Source organism: Dermacentor albipictus, unplaced genomic scaffold (genome assembly GCF_038994185.2).
Source record: "Dermacentor albipictus isolate Rhodes 1998 colony unplaced genomic scaffold, USDA_Dalb.pri_finalv2 scaffold_28, whole genome shotgun sequence".
Taxonomy (NCBI): Eukaryota; Metazoa; Arthropoda; class Arachnida; order Ixodida; family Ixodidae; genus Dermacentor; species Dermacentor albipictus.
Genome location: NW_027225582.1, coordinates 3570330 through 3595413, shown reverse-complemented (window position 1 = coordinate 3595413; position 25084 = coordinate 3570330). Strand labels below are relative to the sequence as shown.

Genomic DNA, 25084 nt, shown 5'->3' with positions numbered 1-25084 from the left:
CATGGAACGGCCGCGGCCACGGCGGGGTGTGGAGAACCAGCGACGCAGGAGGCTGTCCCGTACCATATGTCTCCTGTGCCTGGCTTGCGGTTGTGGTAGACATCCTCGGCAGATCTTGCAGGCCGTATTCCGGAGGCAGTCTTTGAAGCCGTCGGCTTTTGTGTAGGTTGTCCGCTTACAGTTTCTGGGGGTCAGAGTACATAGACGCGTACCCCACACCTCCACCAGTTTGTCCCAGACAAAGCCACAAAAGACTTCGGTCAACGCTTTAGAACTTCTATATATCGCTGTCCTGGCAGCTTCGTCGTTGTCGTCTTCTGGGAGCCACCCAACATGCCTAGCACGTGGCACCGAATTGTACCGAGTGGCTGTCAGCTGTGTCGAGGTCGTGGCAATATCGTGTCTGTTTTTGTTTTAAGGGAGATATGCGAGTTTGAATTTCCAACGTGATCTACGCTCGACCTAGTTCCGCGCCTCCACTTTAATGCCGAGCACAGTGTCTGTCTGGATTGAGACTGTCGGTGCGCGCAGCGTGAAACTATAGAGCGATTATAATGTACAGTCGTAAGAATCATTGTGATTTCTGTATTGGCCTTGTCTTCCTGCAAAACCTGCTAAAGGCATCGCTATGTTAGATGTACTGAACATCGCCAGTTCAAGAAAGAAGTAATCATCCCTCACGAAAGTTTACTACAACTCTTGAAATTACGCATCTGCAGCCGCTTAGGCAGGATAGATTAACAAATTATATTATTCAGCCTCTTTCATGAAAGCTTCTTTTGGTGGAAAACAACGATGCCGCTAGAACTCACAAGAACGGCATGGGCGAATTTTTATATTCGTATTCATGTAGTCCAGTGAGATGCGATCATCTTGGTGGCTCACCTAAAGAACGGTGGTGCAAGAGGCTGACAGAAAACAATGGATATTCTGCCACGCATGTTCAACAACGTGTGCATTGCCTTTCACCAGTTCGAAAGCACGCCCAGCCTTTGGGCGGCTTCTTTTTCCACGTGAGGCGAGCACTTGCATCGTCTGCTTCGTATCCACGGTATACACTGTACAACAGACAGTCAAAAACGTCAGCGTACAAACATTTCTCGTGGTGCACTGCTAACTCTAGCGAACGCGCTTATATAGCACGTCATTGTAACCCACAAATCAGTGTCAGTGGGGAGCGTGCGCACGTCTCTTCGCAACGAGGCAAGAAAGCAAGAAAGAATACATGTATAGCAGACCAGTCCTGCGGAATCCCGGAAGGTGCAGGAAGGTTCTCTAAACAGAAAATTGTCATCCACTCGGCTATCCTCCGAAGGGATGAGGTGGCTGGGGAGTTGTGCTGAGAAGTACAAGGTCGAGGGTTTGATCCTGGACCGAGGCGGCGGCATTTAGGTGTGTACTTAGATTTAAGTGCACGGTACACGTGTACGTGTACACGTGTACTTAGATTTAAGTGCACGGTGAAAAAACGCCATGGGTGGGCAAAATTAATCCAGGGTCTCCCACTACGGCGTGCCTCATCATCAGATTGTGGTTTCGGAAAACATCAGAATTTATTTATTTATTTAAATCGGCCCGACAGTAAGAAGATGCTACAAAGGAAACCCATAGAGGCTTATGAGAAAAAAAAGCTTCGCAGTTCAAGACAAATTGATTCTAGTCCTTTGTAGCTTCATGATATAGCCGGGTGAATGGCATTTTTGCCTTTAATGAACTTGCGTTCACGTTAGAGACTTCCGTACCATTAACTTACCATATTTAGTGTCCCCGCGCTTCGACTTGTCGATTGATTCACCCCCGCACAGAAGTCTGCTAGCTTCTTGGTTAGCTCAGATGCTGTAGTGCGGTCGACTCCGAAACGCCTTGGCCTCGGGTTCGATCCCTCGATCAGGAAGAATTTTTCTTCAACTGCGAAGCATTATTTTTAGAAACCCGTATGGGTTTCTTTTTTTTTAGCTTCGCGCGACACTCGGATGAACGACCATTTTCCCTTTCACAATACCTGCATATTGTTTGATTTTAGGCACCTCTAAAGCCCACAGACCTATTAATTAACATAGGACTGCACAATATTCAATGGCGGCACTACTATTTATAAAGGTGTAATAACTAAGTTATTGCAACACTTTATACAGTGTTACATATACGGGGACGTTAAACTCGCACAGTGTTTCTAAATGAGGAATTAAGGGATTTTAAAAACTTCGTATTTTCGCGCATCTAGCTTCAAAGATTTTTATAGTTAGACCATCTACGAGCGTACATGCGTGATCATGTTATGACGAGGCCCATGCATAACATGCATGGGCTTCGTTCAGTATTGAATTGGCGGTTTTCTACAGCTCACAAAACGCCACTGCCATTATCTAGAAGCTTACAGACTCTCATTTCTGTTTCAGGACATTAACCTCATGTTCCTGGGCACCCTGGTTATGGCCGTCGCCATTGAACATTCGCACTTGCATCAAAGGATTGCCCTCAAGATGTTGTGTCTGCTGGGCACCGGCATCAAGATGTCAGTAGGCTTACTTACTGATCAGATACACTATACCCGAGAAAAAAGAGAGAGAAACGGCCTAGAAAAAAAAAGAAAAACCTGGTTGGAACTGAAAGCATTAGAAGTGGGACCCGGAGGGCAAAGATAAAAGTCGACAGGAAGCACAATACGCGAGGAATTGACTGACGGCCTAGTTGGTTCATAATTGTTCTTGTGCCCGGGCTGCAGCATAAAGCATGGCTTAGGCGAGCTCGTTCCCAGTTTTGCTCGCGGCATTGCTGATCGAAAGCTACCTGATCCTGAGCAATATGTATGACGCATCACCTACTCATTTCGGAAACGGAAAGAAACTGCTGCGCGCGTGCTCGGCTATGACGAGGAGCAACCACATCAATACTACCGCAGCTAATCCAACACCACCTAGATCGCGCAATGCCTTTTCACTCCGATCCATGAGATCATGTTACCTGGCCTCACTGCCACATAATCTAATGGGGATGCTCCCAAGTAGGCGACAGTGATCTCGACATTGCCGTTTTCATCACGCCAGCCTTGTCAAAGGAAATTTCAGGCCAGGTGGCGTGATGTCATGGATCTAAAGAGGCCTTGTGCCATGGGCGATGTTGGCTAATCGCGCGCCTTTCTTTCTCCTATCTTTCTTCTGCGCATGCGCATGGGGTTGTGCCGGAAGAGTTTTCGGCGTACAGGAGACTGACAGACGGACGGATGGACGAATCAGCTAGCCATTGCAGCTTCGCTGTAAAAAGACAGTTCTATCAGACGGCATAACGCGAGATTGAGCACAATGACACGCTTTGGTACCCGTCACAGTGGCGTAGTGGCCAGGGGGTTGCGCTGGTAAGCACAAAAGCGCCTTAGCTGCTATGGTATAGCTCTGCTAAGAACGAGGTCGCGGGATCAAGTTCCGGCTGCGCCGGCCGCATTTGGATGAGGGCGAAATGCAATAATGCCTTAGTCTCGTGCATTGGGGGTTATGTTAAGGTTCCCCTTGTGGTCAAAATTAATTCGGAGTCCCCTACTATCTTGAAATAAACGTAACAGCGCAAACACCTAAGACGGGCCACAAAAAGAAAGACACGACACACACTGGCGCTGCTTTCTTTGTGTGGGTCGTCTTAGGTGTTAGCGCTGTTACGTTTAGTTCAGAGTTATGTACCAACTAGGCCCAAATGAAGTGTTATTGAAATCCCCTACTATCGTTTACCTCATAAAGAAATCATGAGTTTTTTGCACGTAAAACCCCAGAAGTCAATTTAAAAGTGCAGTGGTCAAATTTCCGTCCGTGGCGGCCGGATTTCAATGGTGGCGAAAACGTCCGTGTAGCGTGCATTGGGTGCACGTTAAGGAACCCCAGGTGGTCTAAATTAATCCGAGGTCCCTCACTACGGCATGCCTCATAATCATATCGTGGTTTTGGCAAGTTAAGCCCCAGAAACACAATTTTTTAACCCTTGTCTGTGTGATTCTTGTTTCGCCCGTCTGAAGGATAGCTGGATAGCTCACCATATAATATGCTACATAAACATGCAGGACGACAGAAGAAAAAAAAAGTGGGTGGAAATTGAGGATCTGTTAAACAGAGAACAAATAGAGGTGTATGCAGTTACAGAAACGCACCTAAGAGACTCGGAAGAGCCGCCAGTGATTGAGCATTATGTTTGGGAAGGGGCAACAGAACTAACTCGGAAAGAAAGGGAGAGGGAGTCGGAATGCTCATCCATCGGGGGACCGAATGAAAAAGAGTACCTTCAAAATGTCAAGAGAATATTTGGTATCGGTTACAATGAGTGAAAAAAAAAACTTGGGTGGGCGTAACGTATTTGTTAACTGGAAATAATTGCGTAGAGAAGAATCAAGAGTTAGTGGAATGTCTAAGTGCTGATATTAATGGTTTCGGAAATGATGCCAAAATTATCCTGTACGGTGACATAAATGTCCACATACAGGATTTAGATAGCTATACCGACAACAACGGGACGTCAATGCTAGACCTTTGTGAGCAACATAACCTCGTTATCGTGAACGCAGGGCCTAAGTGTGAAGGGCAGATCATGTGGGAAGTGGGAAACCGGCAATGGACCATTGATTACTGTCTGATGACAGAAGCATTTCATGATAAGTTGAAAGAAATTGTCATTGATAAGGAAGGGCATAGCAATATAGGAAGTGACCATAAACGCATCATTTTGAAAATGGGATATGTACTTGGGAAAGAGAGCAAGGAGCGCAAAAAACACAGTCCAAATTTGGACGCTGAACAAATAACAAATATAGTCACAAGAGTTGAGGAATAACTTTGCAAAAGGCCAAGTAAAGAGCGGAAATATAGTTAGCTTCTAAGTGTTATAACGACAGAAATACGGAAAGAGAAACAGCATGTTCATTGGAACGGAAAAAAGAAACTGAAAAGCTGGTGGAACAGGGAGATACGAGAAGCGATTGCCGAACGACTGAAATCATCTCGAGAGCACAGGCAGGCAATGAAGGCGCACATTTAGCGCCAGCAAACAAGGACGGAAGGGAGACGACAACGACAACCAACACGCCCAACAAATGGCAATGAAGGCGCAGTTGCCACAGGATGAAGTAGCCAGTAAATGGGAAATATACCGCGAGGAAAATTCCATTGTTCAATTACCGGCGCAAGCAAAGATAAAAAGTGAAAGTGGACGCCGGTTGTCAGAAATACGTGAGAAAAAAAAAAGGCCTCACCTAGAATATTTTGGAACCACATAAAATTGTTAGGCAGGAAGTCAAGAACAAGACAACTTCATATCCTAGACCATGATGGAAACAAACTAGAAGGGAACGCGGCATTAAATTACATCCGGAAATTAGCAGCTGAACCTTTCCAAGGCAATGATGAGGTTGTAGTTGAGGGAAAAAAAGCGCATGAAAGACAATCAAATGAAAAAGGAGCTGCTGCTGACAAATTTCAACTGGAAGAAAGCAGAAGAGAAAATTCCTAAGCACACAGCCACAGGGCTACACGAGGTTCCCGTTAGGCTGATTAATGAACTAGGACCAAAAAGTAAGGAAGCTCTTGTGAAAGCAGTGGAAAAAACTTTGAAAGATAGACCAATACCAGACAGTTGGTGACAAAGTAGAATGAATTAATTAATAAAGGTAAGGGGGAGAAAGATAAAATTCACTCGTATAGACAGTTTACCATTTCCTCGGTAATATACAGGTTAGCAATCAAGTTAAAGCTGCAAGCATGGACAGGGAATAATGGCATTTTGGGAGTACTTCAGAATGACTCCACAAAAGGTAGATGTTTGGATAATAACTCATTTGTCCGTACTCAGTATATTAAAATATCAAGAGTTGGAAAGACACCGCTATAGGTGGCCTTTTTAGTTAGTACAGGATCGTATGAAAACACAGACCGTAGCACTTTGTGCGACATTCTGGAAAGGGAACGCTTAGACGACGATTTTCTACAGCTTTTCAGATATATTTACCAAGAAAATATCGTTTGCGTCGAATGAGAAGGAATGAGGAGCGAGGAGAAAGTTGATACCAACAAAGGACTCAGCAGGGGTGCTCTTTATCCCCACTGTTGTTTATAATGTACATGGTCAGGATGGAGAGGGTGCTACAAAGAAGTAATATCGGGTTTAATCTTGAATACAAATAGATGAGTTCAGTAGTGGGGCTGCAGCCTCCAGGTTTATTTTATGTGGACGACATTGTGTTGCTAGCTAACAAGCAAAGTGATTTGCAACGTCTGGCTAATATCTGTGGACAGGAAGGGGAGAATTTAAGTTAGAAATTTTGTGCTATAAAATCAGGTGTTATGGTATTCACGCGTCAAAGTACGCGTCAATGAAAACAGTGAACAGACAGTAACAATACAGAGCCAGGAAATACCTCGGGTAAAAGAACATAAATACCTTGGTAAATTAATAAATGAAGTCAATAGAGATACGGAAACACAGGAAAAAACAGTACCAATAAAGGGGAAGAGAAATGCAGCCATAATAAAGCACACAGTGTTACGGGAATATAATAGGTACGAGGTACTCCGGGGTGTGTAGAAAGGTGTAATGATTCCAGCACTTACTTTTGGATATGCGGTTGTTTGCTTTAAATCAGGGGTACAATCCGGACTCCATGGGAACCAAAGGTCAGTGGGACGCCTCTCATTCGGGATTACGGAAAGAATACAAATGAAGCTATGCAGGTTGATATGGGCTGGACAAATTTTTAAGTGAGGGAAGCTTAGAGCAAAATTAATTATGAAGAGCTACTGAGGAATTTGGAAGAAAGTAAATGGGCTGGGAGCGTTTTCAGGTATTTGTACAAGAAAACCATTGAGTCACAGTATAGGAAAAGAACTGGAAAGCTTACCAGAAAGTATGTGGCCTCTATGGTGAGCACACAGCAGCAATAAACGTCAAGCGGAAAGTCAGAGAGGCTGAGAGAATCTCATGGGTTGCGGCAATGAAAAAAAAAGCTGCTATGAGTAACAACGAAAGAGGAAAAAACGAAATCAAGAAAGAAAAAATGTTTCATTACTCAAAGGGAAGCTGACTACTTTTCGAAGTGAGGTCAGGCTGTCTTAGAACACGCACTTATAAAACGAGATATAAGAAGGAAGCAGCATTCGGTTGCTGTGGTAAAGCTAGGGAATCGATGGAGGATGTTTTATTAGAATGTGAAGATATCTGCCCAGCTGTCGAGTTAGGCACCACTGGCCTCCTTGAAGCCCTTGTGTTCAGCGACAGTAGAAGCAAAGTAAACATGTAAGCTGTAGAGATTAGTGCGCGGCGTTGGGAAGATTGGTGAAGAAAAGTAGGGAAACGACAAACAACGGAGGCGTCCAAAGACGAAATTCACAATAGGTCTTCAGAAACTTTGGTTGATTGGATCCCAGACACCGAGGCAGAATTTCAATGGGGGCGAGATGCTGAAACACCCGTGTACTTAAATTTAGGCACACGTTAACGCACCCCAGGTGGTCCAAATTTTGGGAGTCGCCCACTACAGCGTGCCTCATAATAAGAAAGGTGTTTTGTCATGTAAAACGCTGTAATAAATGCAATAATAAATAGAAACTTTAGTTATGGGAGTTGGTCGTATTTTTTTCTTTCCTTTTCTTTTTTTTTTCTTTTTTACCATACGTAGGAGATTAGGCTATAAAATAACAAGAGCTTGATGGCGCAATCCACCGCCCCGTTCCAAAACAAAGAGGACACTTACAACATCCATCCATCCATCCATCCATCCATCCAGCCAGCCAGCCAGCCAGCAAAATTCATTGAGCACTTCTGACACAGTGTTCGTTGCCGATATCCGTATTCGGTGAACAATCCCGGCGGCTGCTTTGCGTGTTCAGGAAACTTCAAATGCTATTAAACTCGCAGTACTGATTACCAGACGGATAACATTTGACGTGAATCGCACTTTCAATTTCTTTTTGGTAAAGTGTGGCGTAAAATGCCACACTTCTGGATAACTATGGTTGGGTGCTTTCGAGCTTTCTTGGGCGGGGGGGGGGGGGGGGGGGATTTGGCGCAACCTTATTCTGCTTCTATTTCCACCTTAAAGTTAGTTGCTTCGCGCGTGGTCGTGTCTCGCGGGAAGCGGCCCGCATACTCTAAATTTCTGACGACGGTGACTCGTCATCGCCCTCGCAAGCCCCAAACTCTACGGTCTTCCTCCTATGGACCCCGGCACACACCGATGTTCCGCTCGCGGGCAACGAGGCGGCCCACGCCACGGCTCGAGGTGAGCCGCCGCTGATTATGTGGCCGCTTCCGCCCCCGAGAGCGGGGCATCGGATCTGCCGGATCAGGACAATACAACAGAAACACAGGAACAAGAAACACACTGGGCGTGGGACGATCGCCAAACCACGTTCAGAGACCTCACCAAACACTACAGACTCGAAAGACGCACATTCCCGCCACCGCACGATAAATTGAACAGGAACGATGCCGTAACTTTACGCTTGCTCCAGACACACACCTACCCTAGCCCCGCTATCTTACATGACTGCTATCCACGTTTATATCCAACAGACGCTTATACAGCATGCGGACAGAGAGCAACGCTGCGACACATGCTCTGGGAGTGTGCCGGCAACAACGGTAATCAAACCAGCTCCGTTCGGGACGCGTCCATATTCGCGGCCGTTGCCACAGTAGGAGAAGGCTCGAGCTTGCTTCTTCCCGATGCCGCCCCGGATGCGGGAGCCGCCGGGGACCTTCTCCGTAGGCGTCACCTCCGCTGGGAGGTGGCTATCAGAAGTTCAGAGCTGGCAGACCAGCTCTGGGCCGTCCGGCAAGCCGAAGATGCCGCTCGAGTCTAATAATAATATTTGGGGTTTTACGTGCCAAAACCACTTTCTGATTATGAGGCACGCCGTAGTGGAGGACTCCGGAAATTTTGACCACCTGGGGTTCTTTAACGTGCACCTAAATCTAAGCACACGGGTGTTTTCGCATTTCGCCCCCATCGAAATGCGGCCGCCGTGGCCGGGATTCGATCCCGCGACCTCGTGCTCAGCAGCCCAACACCATAGCCACTGAGCTACCACGGCGGGTGACCGCTCGAGTCTAAGGACTTCGAGCCGTCACCAGAGGCCACCACAGCAAGAACTACCGGACTATTCTTTATTAAAGTTTTTTCTTCTTTAAAGTTAGTTTTTTAGTGAATGATCATCATCATGATCATCATCATCATAATCATCAGCTTGCTACGCCCACTGCAGGGCAAATGTCTCTCCCATACTTCTCCAACTACCCCGGTCATGTGCTAATTGTTGCCATGTTGTCCCTAAAAACGTCTTAGGCTCATCCACCCACCGACCTTTCTGCGCCACCTGCTACGCTTCCCTTCCCTTGGAATCCAGTCCGTAACCCTTAATGACCATCAGTTATCTTCCCTCCTCATTACATGTCCTGACCGTGCCCATTTATTTTTCTTGATTTCAACTAAGTTGTCATTACCTCGCGTTTGTTGCTTCACCCAATCTGTTCTGTTCTTATCCCTTAACGTTACACCCATCATTCTTCTTTCCATAGCTCGTTGCGTCGTCCTCAATTTGGGTAGAACCCTTTTCGTAAGCCTCCAGGTTTCTGCCCCGTAGGTGAGTACTGGTAAGACACAGCTATCATACACTTTTCTCTTGAGGGATAATGACAACCAGACCAACAGTCTCAAACCATGATAATGTTCATGGTCTGAGAAAGCTTGCCAAACACACTCCAGCCCATCCTTATTCTTCTGATTATTTCAGTCTCATGATCCAGATCCGTGGTCAGTACCTGCCCGAAGTAGATGTATTCCCTTACCACTTCCAGTGCTTCGCTACCTATCGTAAACTGCTGTTCCCTTCCGATACTGTTAAGCATTATTTTAGTATTCTAAAGAATGATGTTTACACCGACCCTTCTGCTTTGCCTGCCCAGGTCGGTGAGCATGCATTGCAGTTGATCTCCTAAGTTACTAAGCAAGGCAATATCATCAGCGAATCGCAAGTTACTAAGGTATTCTCCATTACCCCTTATCCCCAATTCTTCGCAATCCAGGTCTCTGAATACCACCTGTAAACACGCTGTGAATAGCATTACAGAGATTGTATCTCCCTGCCTGACGCCTTTGCTTATTGAGATTTTTTTGCTTTCTTTATGGAGGAGCACGGTGGCTGTGGAACCGCTATAGATATCTTTCAGTATTTATACATACGGCTCGTCTACACTCTGATTCCGTAATGCCTCCATGACTGCTGAGGTTTCGACAGAATCAAATGCTTTCTCGTAATCAATGAAGGCTATATATAAGGGTTGGTTATATTCCGCACATTTCTCTATCACCTGATTGATAGTGTGAATTTGGCCTATTGTTCGGTAGCCTTTACAAAATCCTGCCTTGTCCTATAGTTGACAGAAGGCTAATGTGTTCGGGATTCTATTTGCGATTACCTTAGTAAATACTTTGTAGGCAATGGACAGTAAGCTGATCGGTCTATAATTCTTCACGTCTCTGTCGTTCCCTTTCTTATGGATAAAGATTATGTTCGCGTTCATCCAAGATTCCGGTACGCTCGAGGTCACGAAGCATTGCGTATACAGGATGGCCAGTTTTTCTAGAACAATCTGCCCACCATCCTTCAACAAATATGCTGTTACCTGATCGTCCCCAGCTGTCTTCCCCCTTTGCATAGCTCCGAAGGCTTTCTTTACTTCTTCCCGCGTTAATTGTGGGATATCAAATTCCTCTAGACCATTATCTCTTCCATTATCGTTGGGGTTGTCACTGGCGCTGCATAAATCTCTACAGAACTCCTCAGCCGCTTGAATTTAGTAATGATTCTGCCGGCTTTGTCTCTTAACGCATACATCTGATTCTTGCCTATTCATAGTTTCTTCTTCACTGCTTTTAGGCTTCCTCCGTTCCTGAGAGCATGTTCAGTTCTATCCATATTATACTTCCTTATGTCAACTGTCTTACACTTGTTGATTAACTTCGAAAGCTCTGCCAGTTCTGTTCTAGCTGTAGAGTTAAAGGCTTTCATACATTGGCGTTTCTTGATGAGGTATTTCATCTCCTGCGATAGCTTATTGGTATCCTGTTTAACGAAGTTACCAGCGACTTCTATTGCACACCCCTTAATTGCTTCAACACTAAGGTCCTCTTCCTGAGTTAAAGTCGAATACCTGTTCTGTAGCTTGATCCGGAATTCTTCTATTTTCCCTCTTACCGCTAACTCATTGATCGGCGTCTTATGTAGCAGTTTCTTCCGTTCCCTCCTCAAGTCTAGGCTAATTGGAGTTCTTACCATCCTATGATCCTATGGTCACTACAGCGCACCTTGCCGAGCACATCCACATCTTGTATGATGCCAGGGTTAGCGTGGAGTATAAAGTTTATTTCATTTCTAGTCTCGCCATTCGGGCTCCTCCACTTGCACTTTCGGTTATCCCGATTGCGGAAGAATGTATTCATTATCCGTGTATAATTCCGTTCTGCAAACTCTAGTAATAACTCTCCCCTGCTATTCCTAAAAGCTTTGCCATATTCCCCTACTGACTTGTCTTCAGCCTACTTCGTGCCTTCCCTGGCGTTGAAGTAGCCCATCAGTATACTCTATTTTGTTTTGACTTTACCCATCGCCGATTCTACGTGCTCGTAGAAGCTTTCGGCTTCCTGGTCATCATGACTTGATGTAGGGGCGTGGGCCTGTACGACGTTCAATTCGTACCTGTTATTAAGTTTCACAACAAGACCTGCCACCCTCTCGTTAATGCTATTGAATTCCGATATGTTACCAGCTACATCCTTATTAATCAGGAATCCGACTCCTAGTTCTCATCTCTCCGCTATGCCGCGGTAGCACAGGACGTGCCCGCTTTGCAGCACTGCATATGCTTCTTTTGTATTCCTAACCTCACTGAGCCCTATCTTCTCCCATTTACTGCCCGCTAATTCTTCCAATAGAAGTGCTAGACTCGCCTCACTAGGTAACGCTCTAGCGTTAAACGTTGCCAGGTTCGAATTCCAATGGCGGCCTTTCCGGAGCCAGAGATTCTTAGCCCCCTCTGCTGCGTCACTGGTCTGACCGCCGCCGTGGTAAGTAGCGTAGCAGCTGTTGGGGACTGATGGCCAGGGTTTGATTGTTGTATTCATATTTCTAAATGAATACATATACATATTTCATAAGTGAATACGTATTTCTGAATGAACTGTCACTGTCTTTTATTGGCTGCGTAATTTTTCACTTCGAGCTGTTATTTCTTTTTTGTGTGTGAATATCTGGCGCAAAAAAATTACTCACGGTGAAACGAGCTATATCTCGGTCGAATATGCGCTCCAGCGCTGCCAGTTGTAACCAATACACAGTATAACAGTTTTCAAGAAGCAGTGTAGCGAGGGCAAAACGCCATACGGTGGTGTCACCGTGCAGGAATTAGAAGTGAGTGCATTTATATGCAAACGCCAATAGAAGACGACATTATTCTTAACTTTATGCTGGGGCCATGTAACATAAACCTATTTCATTGTAGGGTACTATAACGTAAAGCTGTTTCGATTCTGCAATCCGCCCTCGGCGACGGGTCAAAAACATTTTTGGACCACCTCCACGTCGCCTGTCTGTCATGCCACGTTACGAAACCATGATAGCTTCCAATCTGGCATTACGTGTACACACTGATTATGCATGATTCGAGCAAGCAAAAGAGATATAATTATTTCAGATTCAACGCCTTTTTGGCCTTTAACCTTCTGCTATTGGTCAAACCCACCTCACCTGCCTGTCACTCAACGTCACTCGACGTCACAAAACTGTGAAAACTCATCGCGTCAAAGTGACGCGTACGCGTTAAAGATGCATTAATATGCCGAACAAAACTGAACTTTTCCTGAGTAGCCGGAGACTGCCCCGTTCCGAAAGGAATAGAAGATGGCTGCCACCATTCGCTCAGGCACTGCCTACTCGCACCTGCCGGAGAGCATGGCTTTATTTTCGCATTATAAACCATTAACGCGGCAGTGTAACGTTATCGAGGCCTTTCGAGGCCTTTCGGCGCGCATAAGACAGTGCTCTTCTCTTCTTTGCTGAGGATCCGTTTCAGCGGCATTTTAAACTCTCCGTTGCACGCCACCGTAATTTTAGACAAGCCATTACAAAGTAAGTAAGGGAAAGCGGACCAATCGCCGACGCCGGCATCACCCTCTTCATCCGGTTATCTCTTTTCAATGGGCTGCTACGGCCCCATCGAAGCCATCTCCACTTGTGTGTACTCCTCGCCACTTGTTAGCCAATTACATAAGAAAAACCGCTCAATGTAGGCAATGTTATTCGTTTTGAAAGGAAACAAAACTTACCTCCTATAAACGAGGAGAGGATTTGACTGGGCTGTTCAGTTAACGTCGCGGGTAACCGCCCAATGCTTGCGTGGGTGCTTACGTAAATTTGACGTCAGGAGATTGGAATAAAAACATATTGGAGTAGTTTCACGCTATAGCGCCTATGATTTCATTCCGATCTCCTGGCGTCAAACTTACGTAACCTCCGACGCACGCATCGGGCGGTGACCCGAAGGGTTCTTTGAACTACACAATCAAACACTCGCCTCGTTCATAGTTGGTCCTAGAGGTAATACGTGAAGGTGGCTTTATCTGAGTGACTGACAAGAAGTGAGGAGCGCGCAGAAGTGGCGAGGGTTTCGGTGGGCCCCGAGCTACTGCACTGAAAGTGGATAACCTGATCAGGAGGGTAGTACCAGCATGTGCGATGGAACCACTTTTCCTCGATGACTTTGCGGTAGCTGGTCGAAAATCGCAGCGGCGTGTAACGGATGGTTGAGAATGCTGCAAAAAGGGATCCTCAATTAAGAAGAATTGACAGAGCGACGTCGTATATGTGCCGAAAAAGCTCGACAAAGTAATAGTTTCACGTGAAAATTCCTGTTACGCGCAGCGAAATTAATTCTCCCCGGCCGCCCCGATTAGCCAGTGCCAGAGCGCTCGACGGGCAGGCACGTTTCATTCCTCTTGGAACGGGGCAGTGTCCGGCAAATGAAAGAAAAATTGTAATTGTTTCACAAATAATGCATGTTTAGTGCACTGCACCTTTAGTGCATGTCAGTTTTTTTTTGCGTCACGTGACGGACAGGCGAAGTGGGCGAAGTGGGCGCACCGGGAAAAATTTGACCCAATACCAGAGGGCCAATGGCAAAATTGGCGTACAATCGGAATGAAAGATTGTGCTTTCGATCGGCCTCATTCTGCATGATCAGTGTGCACACGTCACATCATAAGGGGAGTTTTCGCGGTTTTCGTTACGTCGCTTGACGGCAAGGCAAATTGGGGTGGCGTAAAACTTTTTTTACCAATCGTGGACGGCCAGCGGCCGAAATTCAATAGAAACAGAATGTGTTAGCCTTACGGTATTTCAATCCCGAGCGGCCAAAATAATACGGAAAGAAATGCCTAGATATATACAGTCCCCCACTACCGTCAGTGAACTCACCCATATCACAGTTCGCAAGTGGCCGCAGCGCGAAGACTGCAGGGACGCAGGCCGGGGCTACTCAGTGCCCCCCCCCCATCTGCGTACTCCCTCCCCTTGCCACTTCTCATTTGCGTCGTATACATGCAAGGTGGTTGGACAGCAAAGCCTTAAACGACATCGAAAACGATTACCCATCGCGATGTATAGGGTGAAATTATTCACCTGGCGACGTTCGCGTGCACTTTACCTAATTATTAGCTTAAGACGTTTGACGGCCTGCAACTCGACTTGCACCGCTACTTCGTGCACCAGAAAGATTTGACCAGAGATATAAGAAATTCGTCGCACCTCGTATGCACGCTGACCTTCAAGAGTCCACACTAAACATGGCATTCCCGTAGCATTGTCACAGGTCAGTAGCGAGGCGGGTTTTTCTTTTACGTACGAAAGTGTAGTTGCGTCACTCCCTGATTCGTGTGTTACAGTCAAGCTGCCGTTGCCGCGGCAGCTTACGCAACAGTAATGCTTACCAGGAAACGTATGCGGAAAGCACTATACGTGTAAGCGCAGGAGAACATCAATCAATCAATCAATCAATCAGTCAGTCAGTCAGTCAGTCAGTCAGTCAGTCAATCAATCAACCAATCAATGTTTTTGCTTCACAAAAGAGATACAAAATAGGAGCAGGGAGAGGGTGGTTAGCCAGTGTAAGTACCGGCTGGCTACCCTGTGGTGGGGAAAAGGGTGAATGGAATAAAAGGACAAAGAAAAAAAATGAACCGAAAAATTCACACTGTAACGCTATGTTATGCGCTACAACCGCCAAAGGCGGTCGCACAATTGGCATGTCCTTAAATACTTCAGCAAAGTCCTTGAGGTCTTTAGTGCCTAATCCCATCTGGACCAGTGTCCTGGAACTTTTTCTTCTGTGAAGGGGAAATTGTCCAATTTTTCGAGTGCGGTCACGAGCACTTTTCTTGGCACATTGTAATGGGGACAGTTACATAGGAGGTGTCCGATCATCTCGTCGCAGCCGCAGGTGTCGCAAGTAGGGATGTTGGCCATTCCAATGCAGAAAGAATATGAGTTGTTGAATGCCACGCCGAGCTATTGGCGGCACAGATGTGTTGCTTCAGCTCATGGTAACCCTGGTAGCAAGACGGAGTTGCAGACCAATCTGTGAAGACGTGAGCTCGTGAATTCACTGGTGTTCCACAGAGTCTGCGCAAGCTCACATGCGAAGGAGCGAAGACTTGTGGCTGCATCTGCTCTTGACTGGTATCGGTATAATATGGGCATCATCATGGGCCAATCGGGCAGCGTCATCTGCACTCTGCTTTACCGAAATTACGAAGTGATGCGGTAACCACTGGTAAATGATGTTGTGTTCCTTGTTAATTGCGTGATGGTGGAGTAGTCGGATGTCTGCAACTAATTGCACATTAGGTCCCTGGTTGATAGGGGACAGCAAACACTGGAGAGGTGCCTTCGAGTCACAAAAGATGGACCATGAATGTAGTTATTTGTGACTAATAAACTTCAGAGCAGCACGGATAGTTGCGAGTTCTGCAGCCGTCGATGATGTAACGTGAGGCGTCTTAAATTTGATGGCGACAGATTTGGCGGGAATTACCGTTGCTCCAGCTAAACTTTTAAAGGAGACAGAACCGTCCGCGTAAATGTGGGTCCGTTATTTGTGCTTGTCATGTAGGAATGAAAGCACGGTTTGTTTGAGTGCGAAAGATGACATCTCCGCTTTCTTTTTGATGCCAGGAATGACAAGAACGGCCTGGAATGGATGAAGGCATCACAGCGTAGAGATGGTCATGCTGCAGGTATGAAGTTTGACGGTAAAGTTCCATAGTTGGCGGCAATAATCCTGCTAAAGGCTGAACGAGGTCGAGCGATGCGATGGAAGTCGGGCGGAGTGCCTGATGCTCATCCTTAAAGCGTCGACTTGAACATACGTATTGATAGTAAAAACTGAATTGGGATTCAATTCAATTATGTGGTTCGGATATTGTTTTGAGCTTCTTTTTTATTGAAACGTGTGCTGTTCTGTATGTCGTATGCGTGATAACAAAGAATGTATGCCCGGTTGGTTTCCGTTTGCTGAGTGCTTGTAGCCGCTGCCCTACGTGGGTATCGGGGGGTATGAGTCATCGATGACGATAGGTGGCGGTGTTAACAACTTTATTGAGATTGTGCTCAGTTGTGATTTGGCAGGCCCGAGTCCTAGGATGGCCGCTCAGAGGAGCGACCATTTCGGCCCAGGCAACGAGAGCTTTTTGTAGTTTTTGATCTGGTTTTCTGAGGAGGTCCTCCCACGTCTGTTGTGAGGGAGCTGGCAGGAGCAACCTGACACTCCCAAAGCCCTCGTAAGCCCTCGCACTCCCAAAGAATGTGAGTTTGGGTAGCCAATGTTTAATTTGTACAGTTTTGACATATTGGGTCCCATCGCCCGTAGGTAATTATGGCCAGCCAATGTAGGCTCGGGAATGACTTAGTTTGGTTTCAACGCAGGATCGAGGCTTGTGCTCGCGTGACGCTTCCGTTTGGAGGCTGGGTAGATTCGCCCTTTTTGCTTGTAGTAGTTTGTTATCTCGCGGTATGTCGTCGGTGCCTCTGCCATGGCATCCGAGTCTGAGGGGCACACATTCCGGTTCATTAGACATCGGGCTACCCAGTGCGCTTCCTCATTGCCTTGATTCCCCAAATAGGCAGGGACCCATACGAGTTCAACAGTTTCTAATTTGTAAAGTCCCGTTGTACTCGCGCTGTACAGACGCGTATGCTGCCTTTCGAAAAGTTTATGATTGACTTTTGGATTCGCTTATGATAGTTTGCACGGAGGGATTCATGATGGCCAAAGCAATGGCAGTCTCTTCCGCTTCCACGGTGGACGCTGTTTTTGTGGTCGTGGCATTGAGGATACTTGCCTCTCCGGCCATGACGCTCACTACGTAAGTTTCGTGATTTCGCTTTGCTGCATCGTCATAAGCGGTGTGCTGGTTGCTTTGGTACTTTTCTCGAAGGGCCTTGCTTCTGGCAGACCGCCTCTTGTCGTGTCTCCCAGGGAGCATGTTCTTGGGTAACGGTTTTATAACCAAATGGCGTTTGACCGCACCGAGTAATGTTGTTCTTCCTGCTGAATTCATAACGGGATTCAGCCCGAGTTTACTTAGAACGACCCTGCTAGTCGCGGTGCTGGAGAGTCGATCACGTTGGGCTGTTTCATAGGCCTCCACAAGTTCGTCTAGGGTACTGTATATACCTAGCTCAAGTAATCTTTCAGTGTTCGCATACCTCGGGAGATCAAGGGCTGCTTTATGGGCTGTGCGAATGACGCTGTTAACCTTTTCCTTGTCAGGCAGGCGTAGGTGGTAGTAAGGGAAGGAATACACGATGCGACTGATCAGAAAAGCCTGCGTCAGATGGCAGATATCGGCCTCCTTCATACCGCGGTGTCGTGTGGCTGCTCGTCTGATCAGGCCACATATTTGGCGGGCTGTCGTCTGTAATCGGACAATCGCCTCAGAATTATGGGTGTTATGTTGAATTATCACGCCCAGGACTCGTATAATCAGTATGGGTGCAACTGGGCCGTCTTCCAAACCCACTCCTACAGGTGAGGTGGCATCCCTTTCGGTGGCGTGTTTGGTCGATTTATCTACGGTGACGAGAAGCACCGGTTTTGTCGGCGAGCACGCTAGACCATTCTGACGCACAAAATTTTGTACGGTATCCGCGGCCGCTTGTAATGCGTCCGTGATTTCTCCATCGGAACCGCTATTGGTCCAGGTGGTGATATCATCGGCATAGATGGAGTGATTGATATGCGGGATCATTTCCAGTAATGAAGGCAGGCTTCACATGGTCACATTGAAAAGGAAGGGGGAAAGGACCGCACCCTGAGGGGTGCCCCTTGTACCTAATTGAAATTGTCCGCTTTTAATGTCCCCAAAATCTACTTCTGAAGTGCGACTCTTGAGAAAGCTTGTAATATAGCTATAAGTGCGTTTCCCGACATTCATTTGGGCTATATTTGTGAGTATTAAAGCATGGGACACATTGTCAAGCGCTTTACTCACGTCCAGCCCTACAATTGTACGGGCGGCTCTTTTAGGGCCCGGGTGTAGGATATCTTGTTGAATTTGCCTCATAATGTCTTGAGTGGACAGATTTGATCTGAAGCCTATCACCGTACGGGGCAGCAGTCTATTGTATTCAGTGTACTCATTTAGCCTGTTAAGAATGACATGTTCCATAACCTTCCCCAAGCAAGAGGTTAAGGAGATAGGGCGGAAATTCTACAGCTCCAGCCTCTTGCCTGGTTTGGGTATGAAAATCACGTTTGCAGGTTTCCAGCAGGTGGATATAGTTCCCTCTTTCCAGTGGATATTGAAAAGATTGGTGATTTCGGTAACCAATAAAATGCTACGGAACCTAGACGAGCAGTCGATGACGATAGCTTTCTGTCAACGTTACGTCACGAACAAATCCCGGGATCCTAGCCACAGACATCTTCGCTGTATTAAATGAAGATTGCTTCGTCGTCCGGCTGACGCATGGTCTGGACCTTGCCAGCTAAGTTAGCCTATTGCGTCTAAGTGAATATATACACGCCGCTGCCACCCACTCGCCGTTTTAGCTCTTCGGTAATTTGGGTTTCACTGACCCTTTTCGGTTAAAGCCGAGGAGGAGGAAAGAACTTTATTGTCTGCCCTGCGAGTTGTTGGGGAGGGCCAAAGGTCCCGCCTATGTGACGGCCAGGAGTTCGTGGGTCCTGGCGTCATCCTCGGCCCGGTGGACGGCCCATAGTGGATCCTCGAGGGCGGGACTGAGCAGCGCGGCTTTCCAGCCCGTGCGAAGGCTGCTGCAAGAGGCCGTGTTTTCTTTATTGTTATTTGTCCCTCGGCATTCCCATAATATATGCTCTAGAGTGGCTCTGGATTCAAATGCTTTGCATTTGTCCGTAGGATATACATCGGGATATATGCTGTGCGAGAGCGCACGATTCGGATACGTCCTAGTTTGTGACTGCCGCCATGGGACAGACTTCTTTCTTGTCAATTTTGCGTGAGGTCGCGGGAATATGCGCCTCTGTAACCTATAATGTTTCGTAATGTCATTCTATGTTCTCATTCGGTCCTCCCTCTCCCACTCATTTGCCGCACCGTCACGTCCGGAGGGTGTCAGGGCGTCACTTGCGACTGCGGCTCCGTCTGTAAGCCCTCGAGCCGCGTCGTGTGCCGCCTCATTGTTGCCGTCCTCCGCGAGGGTGTGAGTGGGTGTCCAGGTGATGTATATCTTTCTTTTGTAATTTTGGCCTCCTGCAAGAAGAATGCGTAGTGCCTCCGGGGAGATTCGGCCATTGGCAATGTTTCTTATTGCCGTCTGAGAGTCGCTGACTATCACGGCTGCGTTTCTCTGAGCTACTGCGAGCGCTATGGCTACTTCTTCCGCTGTCTCGTTACTTGTGGCGCGTATCGTCGCGCACGTCTTGCACCGTTTCTCCCTATCGATTACGGCTGCCGTAAACCCCCGTCTGTGACTGAATCGAGCCGCGTCTACGAACACTGCGTCCTTGTCGCTGCCGAATTTCTTCTGTATTTGCTTCGTTCTGTTCTCTCTTCTGTCCTTATTGTGTTCTGGGTGCAAGTTCTTTGGTATGAGAGGTATTACCAATCTTTCCTTCGTCTCTCTCGGGATGTCCACCTTGACACCGGGCTGTGTGTGGCAACCTATGCGGAATCTCTCTAGGATGTGTCTGCCTGCTCTAGTCTTACAGAGGCGTTCACATTGTGCCGTACATTGCGCTTCAATGAGCTCGTCTATCGTGTTGTGTAGGCCTAATTGCAGCAACTTGTCCGTGCTGGTGCTGATCGGTAGTCCTATGGCTAATTTGGATATTTTCGGAATGAGGCATTAAAGTTTGATCTTTTCCGCGACCTGCCATTTTAAGTACGGCGCTACGTATACTATTCTACTTATTACGAAGGTCTGCAATAACCTGATCGTGTTTTCCTCTTTCATCCCGCTATGCTTATTTGTTATACTTCTGATTAACCTCATGATTTCCGCTACAGTTCTCTCCAGTCTTCTGAGGGTTTCTCCGTTGTTGCCCTTGGCTTCAATGAGGAGCCCCAATACATTGATTCTATCGACCTTGGGTATGGGTTTTCCATCGGCCGTCTTTAACTGTATCTTCTCTCTATGGGTGAGATCTCCCCTGTAGTTGCCTGGTTTGCGACCTCTACGAGTCGGTCTCTACAACAACAGCTCTGATTTCTCTGCCGAGCATGTTAACCCTGTCCCCTCTAGATATTTTACGGTTGTTTCAACCGCTGTTTGAAGCGTTTGTTCTATCTGCCCGTCACTTCCGTTTCTCGCCCATAGGGTGATATCGTCAGCGTATAAGGTATGATTTAGACCCTCGATTTCTTGTAGCTTTGCTGGCAGCCCGATTAGCGCCAGATTGAATAGCATCGGTGATAAGACCCGCCCTGTGGCATACCTGCACTGCCTATCTCTATCCCCTCCGAAACTAGATCCGCTATCGTGATCTTTGTCTTTCTGCCCGTTAGAAAATTGCGGACATAATCGTACGTGCGTTTTCCGAGTCCTAGTTCGCCTACTCTATGTAGTATCGTTGGATGTGTTACGTTATCGAAGGCCTTTTTTAGGTCAAACCCGAGAATTGCCTTTGTGGATCTGCCCGAATCGTCTATGATCAGATGTTTTAGTTGTGACAGAGCGTCCGGCGCTGTGAGGTTTCTCCTGAATCCTATCATCGTGGGCGGGGGCGTGTCGCAGTCTTGGAGGTAGGTTGTTATCCTCGTTAGGACCACATGCTCCATGAGTTTCCCACGCAAGAAATGAGAGATATGGGCCTCAAGTTCTCAATTTGCAGTCGCTTGCCCGGTTTAGGTATTAACACTATTTGTGCCGTCTTCCATTGCTGCGGAATCTGCCCTGCCTCCCAGCATTCGTTAATATATTCGGTTAACTTAGCTATAGACTCATCGTCCAAGTTCCTTAGCGTTTTATTCGTTACACCGTCTAGTCCGGGTGCCGACTTGGTATTGAGTTTCTGTAGGGCTGCCCTCACCTCTGACTCGCCGATTTTGCTGTCTGATTCGTCATTTACCTGCCCTGCGTAGTCAGGGTGTATGACGGGCAGCGCTTGCGAGATGCATCTTTTCTCTATTTCCTTGAGGAAGTCCTGCTCTGTCCCTCAGTACGTTTGTATTACCCGATTTATATTTTGCCTATGTGCCGACTTTGTCCCGTCCGGGTCTAACATATATCGAAGAATGTTCCACGTTTTTGGCATTCCTATCTGACTGTCCATGTTGCTGCATTTTTCCTCGCACTGTTGTTTGCATAGCTGCTGGGCCTACTGTTCTATGTCCCTGTTCAATTTGGCTATCTTTCTACGAAGCGTATGGTTGTGTTTTTGTTTTTTCCATCACCGTTGCAACCCTGCCTTAGCTTCCCACATGTGTAGAAGCTTACTGTCTGCGTTCTCTAAATGCCCCTCCTGCGGGACCGTTTTCGTAGCTGCCGCCACATCTCCCTTTAGTTTTTTGGTCCATTCCTCAATACCTTGTGTCGTGTCGTCGGCCTCCTCCCTTATTTTCCTGAATTTGTCCCAGTCGACAACCTTAAGTGGTCTACCCTTTGTCTTGCGTGGTCCTGCCCTTACCGTTATTTCTAGTATATTGTGATCGCTCCCAAAGTCGTGTTGCGTATTTGTCCACTGCGTGTCCCGTATGCTCTTGGTGAATGTTAAATCTGGCGTAGTATCCGCGCAAACGCTGGTACTATTCTCGTGGGAACCGATGGGTTTGTCACGAGGGTCAGGCCTTCCTGTTGAGCGTCTAGCCATAGGTTCCTGCCTTTTTGAGTTTAGATTTTGTAACCCCATGCCGCGTGTTGGGCGTTAAAATCGCCTGCGATCACTATCGCTCGGTTGTCCGCTATGGCTAGGGTTTTTTCAAAGAGCGATCGAAATATATGGTGCCTGCACTTTGGACTGCTGTAAATATTTAATACAAAGAGACTGTCCTTCGTTTTCCGCATGGGTATGAGTTCTAAAAGAATGTGATCGGTTGACTTAACTTCCGTCTCATGTTGAACGACCGAGTGATATAGCTTTGCCAACGTCGTTAGCGCCTTCGTCTCCCCTTCGGCAGTACCAAAGGACTTGTAACTCGACAATTTTGCCAGCCCATTTGTTTCCTGCATCATTATAATATCCGGGTTTTCTTTGTCTTTAAGGTGTTGTTGGAAAATCTATCGTTTTCGATCGTATCTTCTACAATTCCATTGCCAAATCGTGTATCTGTTTCGTCTGTCCATGGCGGCGTTACAGGTGCTCCAATCCCTCGGCCGGTACCGGGAGCCTAATGTACGGCTTAATGGCCGTCTTAACCGATCCCACCCTACTTGTTTGCGGTCCCCATGTTGCTAGTTTCGCTTCGAAGTCAGCCATCATTTGTTGTACTTGCTGTAGTATCGCCTTTCCTAGCGCCTCTATCTTTGCCTCTATCTTTGCCTCAAGCTTCACTTCCAGTTGTTCTAGTTGAGTTTCAAATTTGGTTTCGTTCTGTTTGATGCTGGTTTCAATTTTCTGTTCAAATTCATCCTGTCTTCCTTGGAGCGTCGTGGCTGGCTTGGGTTTCCTTACTCTGGTTTCAATCGGAGCGTTCTAGGTTTTACCTTAAATGGCGGGGAGGGCTACGTCGTCTTCCACTGCTGTCTCTTTTTCCTCCCTAATAACTCGCGAGGTTTCCTCATTTCGTGGCACTTTCCCGCTCCTCAAATGGTCGTTCTCTTCCCTGAGTTTTTTAATTTCATCCATAAACGCAACATTGCTCTGCCTGATCTGCGCCTATTCTTTCTCTGGCGTCTTTACTCTATTTTGAAAAGCAGCCTCTGCCTCCGCACGCGCCCCGGAAGCGCGTCCACCCAGCTCACCTGTAAGGGTGCCCCGGTGCCGTTGATGTTGCTCTTTCCTTTTGGGCTCTGGGATCCTCCTGCACCCTGTGCTCTGGGAGATTCGGTATTACTGGTCTTGGGCCTGGATCTCGATCTGGACCGCGATCTCGACCTGGTTCTGTTCGACGTCGAGCGGCCCCTTTCCCTTGCCTGGAGCTTGGGGAAATCTTCTAGTCCAGATCCGTCCCTTGTCCGATCTTCCGACCGCTGTCTCCTGTCTTCCCGTCCTGGCCTGTACAGTCTTTCAGCTTCCCTTTCGTGGTACATCGCTTCTTCTTCCTCTCGTCTGACTCGCTCCCAGCGGTGCCTCTTTACCAAGTACGGTAACTTGTATCTGGCATTACATCGGCGATCCGCCATAGGGTGGTCTTTGCCGCAGAGCTGGCACTTCGCTTCGCACTCGGGGTCCTGTGGCGGGTTGTCCATCCCGCAGCCTTTGCATATCCTGCTGTTCTGGTTCGGGCAGACATCGGATTTGTGTCTGAGACGTCCGCACTGGAAGCATATGTCTATTTGCTTCTGGTATAGTGTGCACTTGACCAGTGCCCTTCCGTATTTATTTTATTATTTATTTTATTAATTCCCACTCCTTTAAGAGCCTCCTTTATTGTTCCCACTCCTGTAAGAGCCTTGACAGGCTCTCACAGGAGTGGGGAACAACAAAGAAAAACAACAACGAAAAGTACAGATTGCCAGCAATAGAAAAAAAAAAGATCCGTAAATAAGAAATGAAAGAAACGAAAGTCCTAAAACAGTACAGACTGTTCCTGTACTAAACAGCACAGGAAAGGGTGCGCGTTATACACTAATTTCGGAATAACTGCTAGCGGCGCACACAGTAAAAGCATACACTACAAGAGCTGCGGTCAGCATCAACATGAAATATACACTCCGTGCGCAGCCCCTTATTTTTTATACAACGGCACAACCTGCTGATGAAAAAAATTTAATCTTCACAGAAAATGTGATAACAGATTCCGAGGACACAATGTCGTGTGGCAGTTTATTCCATAATTCTATTACTGACGGAAAGAAGGAATACTTGAATGTATTACAGCGGGAGATATGTGGCCTGATACTCTAGTCATGGTTTGTTCTGGCTGAGCACTGGTAAGGTTGTTTTAGGTACTCGTGTTTGCTTATATTAATGCTGTCATGGTAAAGAAGGTAGAGAAACTTTAAGGCAGCAACGCGTCTGCGAATTGCCAATGTTTGAATGTTTGCCCGGTTGCGTAGTGCGGTTATGCTGACGTCACGTGAATACTGCGAATACAAAAACCGGAGAGCTTTATTTTGAAATCCCTCCAGTTGATTAAGACGGTAGATTTGGTGCGGATTCCAGATAATACTGCCGTATTCAAGGATTGGCCTTACAAGGGCCTTTTAACTTGCTAGCCCTAACTTTGGAAGGTGCCAGTTCAAGTATCCTGCGAAGGTATCCCAGCTGTCTATATGCTTTTGTGCGCGTCTGTTTAATGTGAACGTCCCATTTTAATGTGTTTGTGATGGTAACACCCACGTATTTAACTGTGTCGGCTTCGGTTACATGTAATCCCATTAGATGCTATGCAAATTTTAAGGGTACCTTTTTTCGAGTT

At 47.0% G+C, this 25084-nt stretch overlaps 1 protein-coding gene across 1 annotated transcript in view; it reads left to right on the top strand.

Moving 5' to 3' along the window:
• Positions 1-25084, top strand: part of LOC139052626 (Na(+)/citrate cotransporter-like) — a 69922-nt gene that overhangs the window by 28949 nt on the left and 15889 nt on the right. The window contains exon 3 of the mRNA XM_070529699.1: positions 2400-2515. Within this exon, the coding sequence (XP_070385800.1) occupies positions 2400-2515 (116 nt within the window). The remainder of the gene's footprint in view (positions 1-2399; positions 2516-25084) is intronic.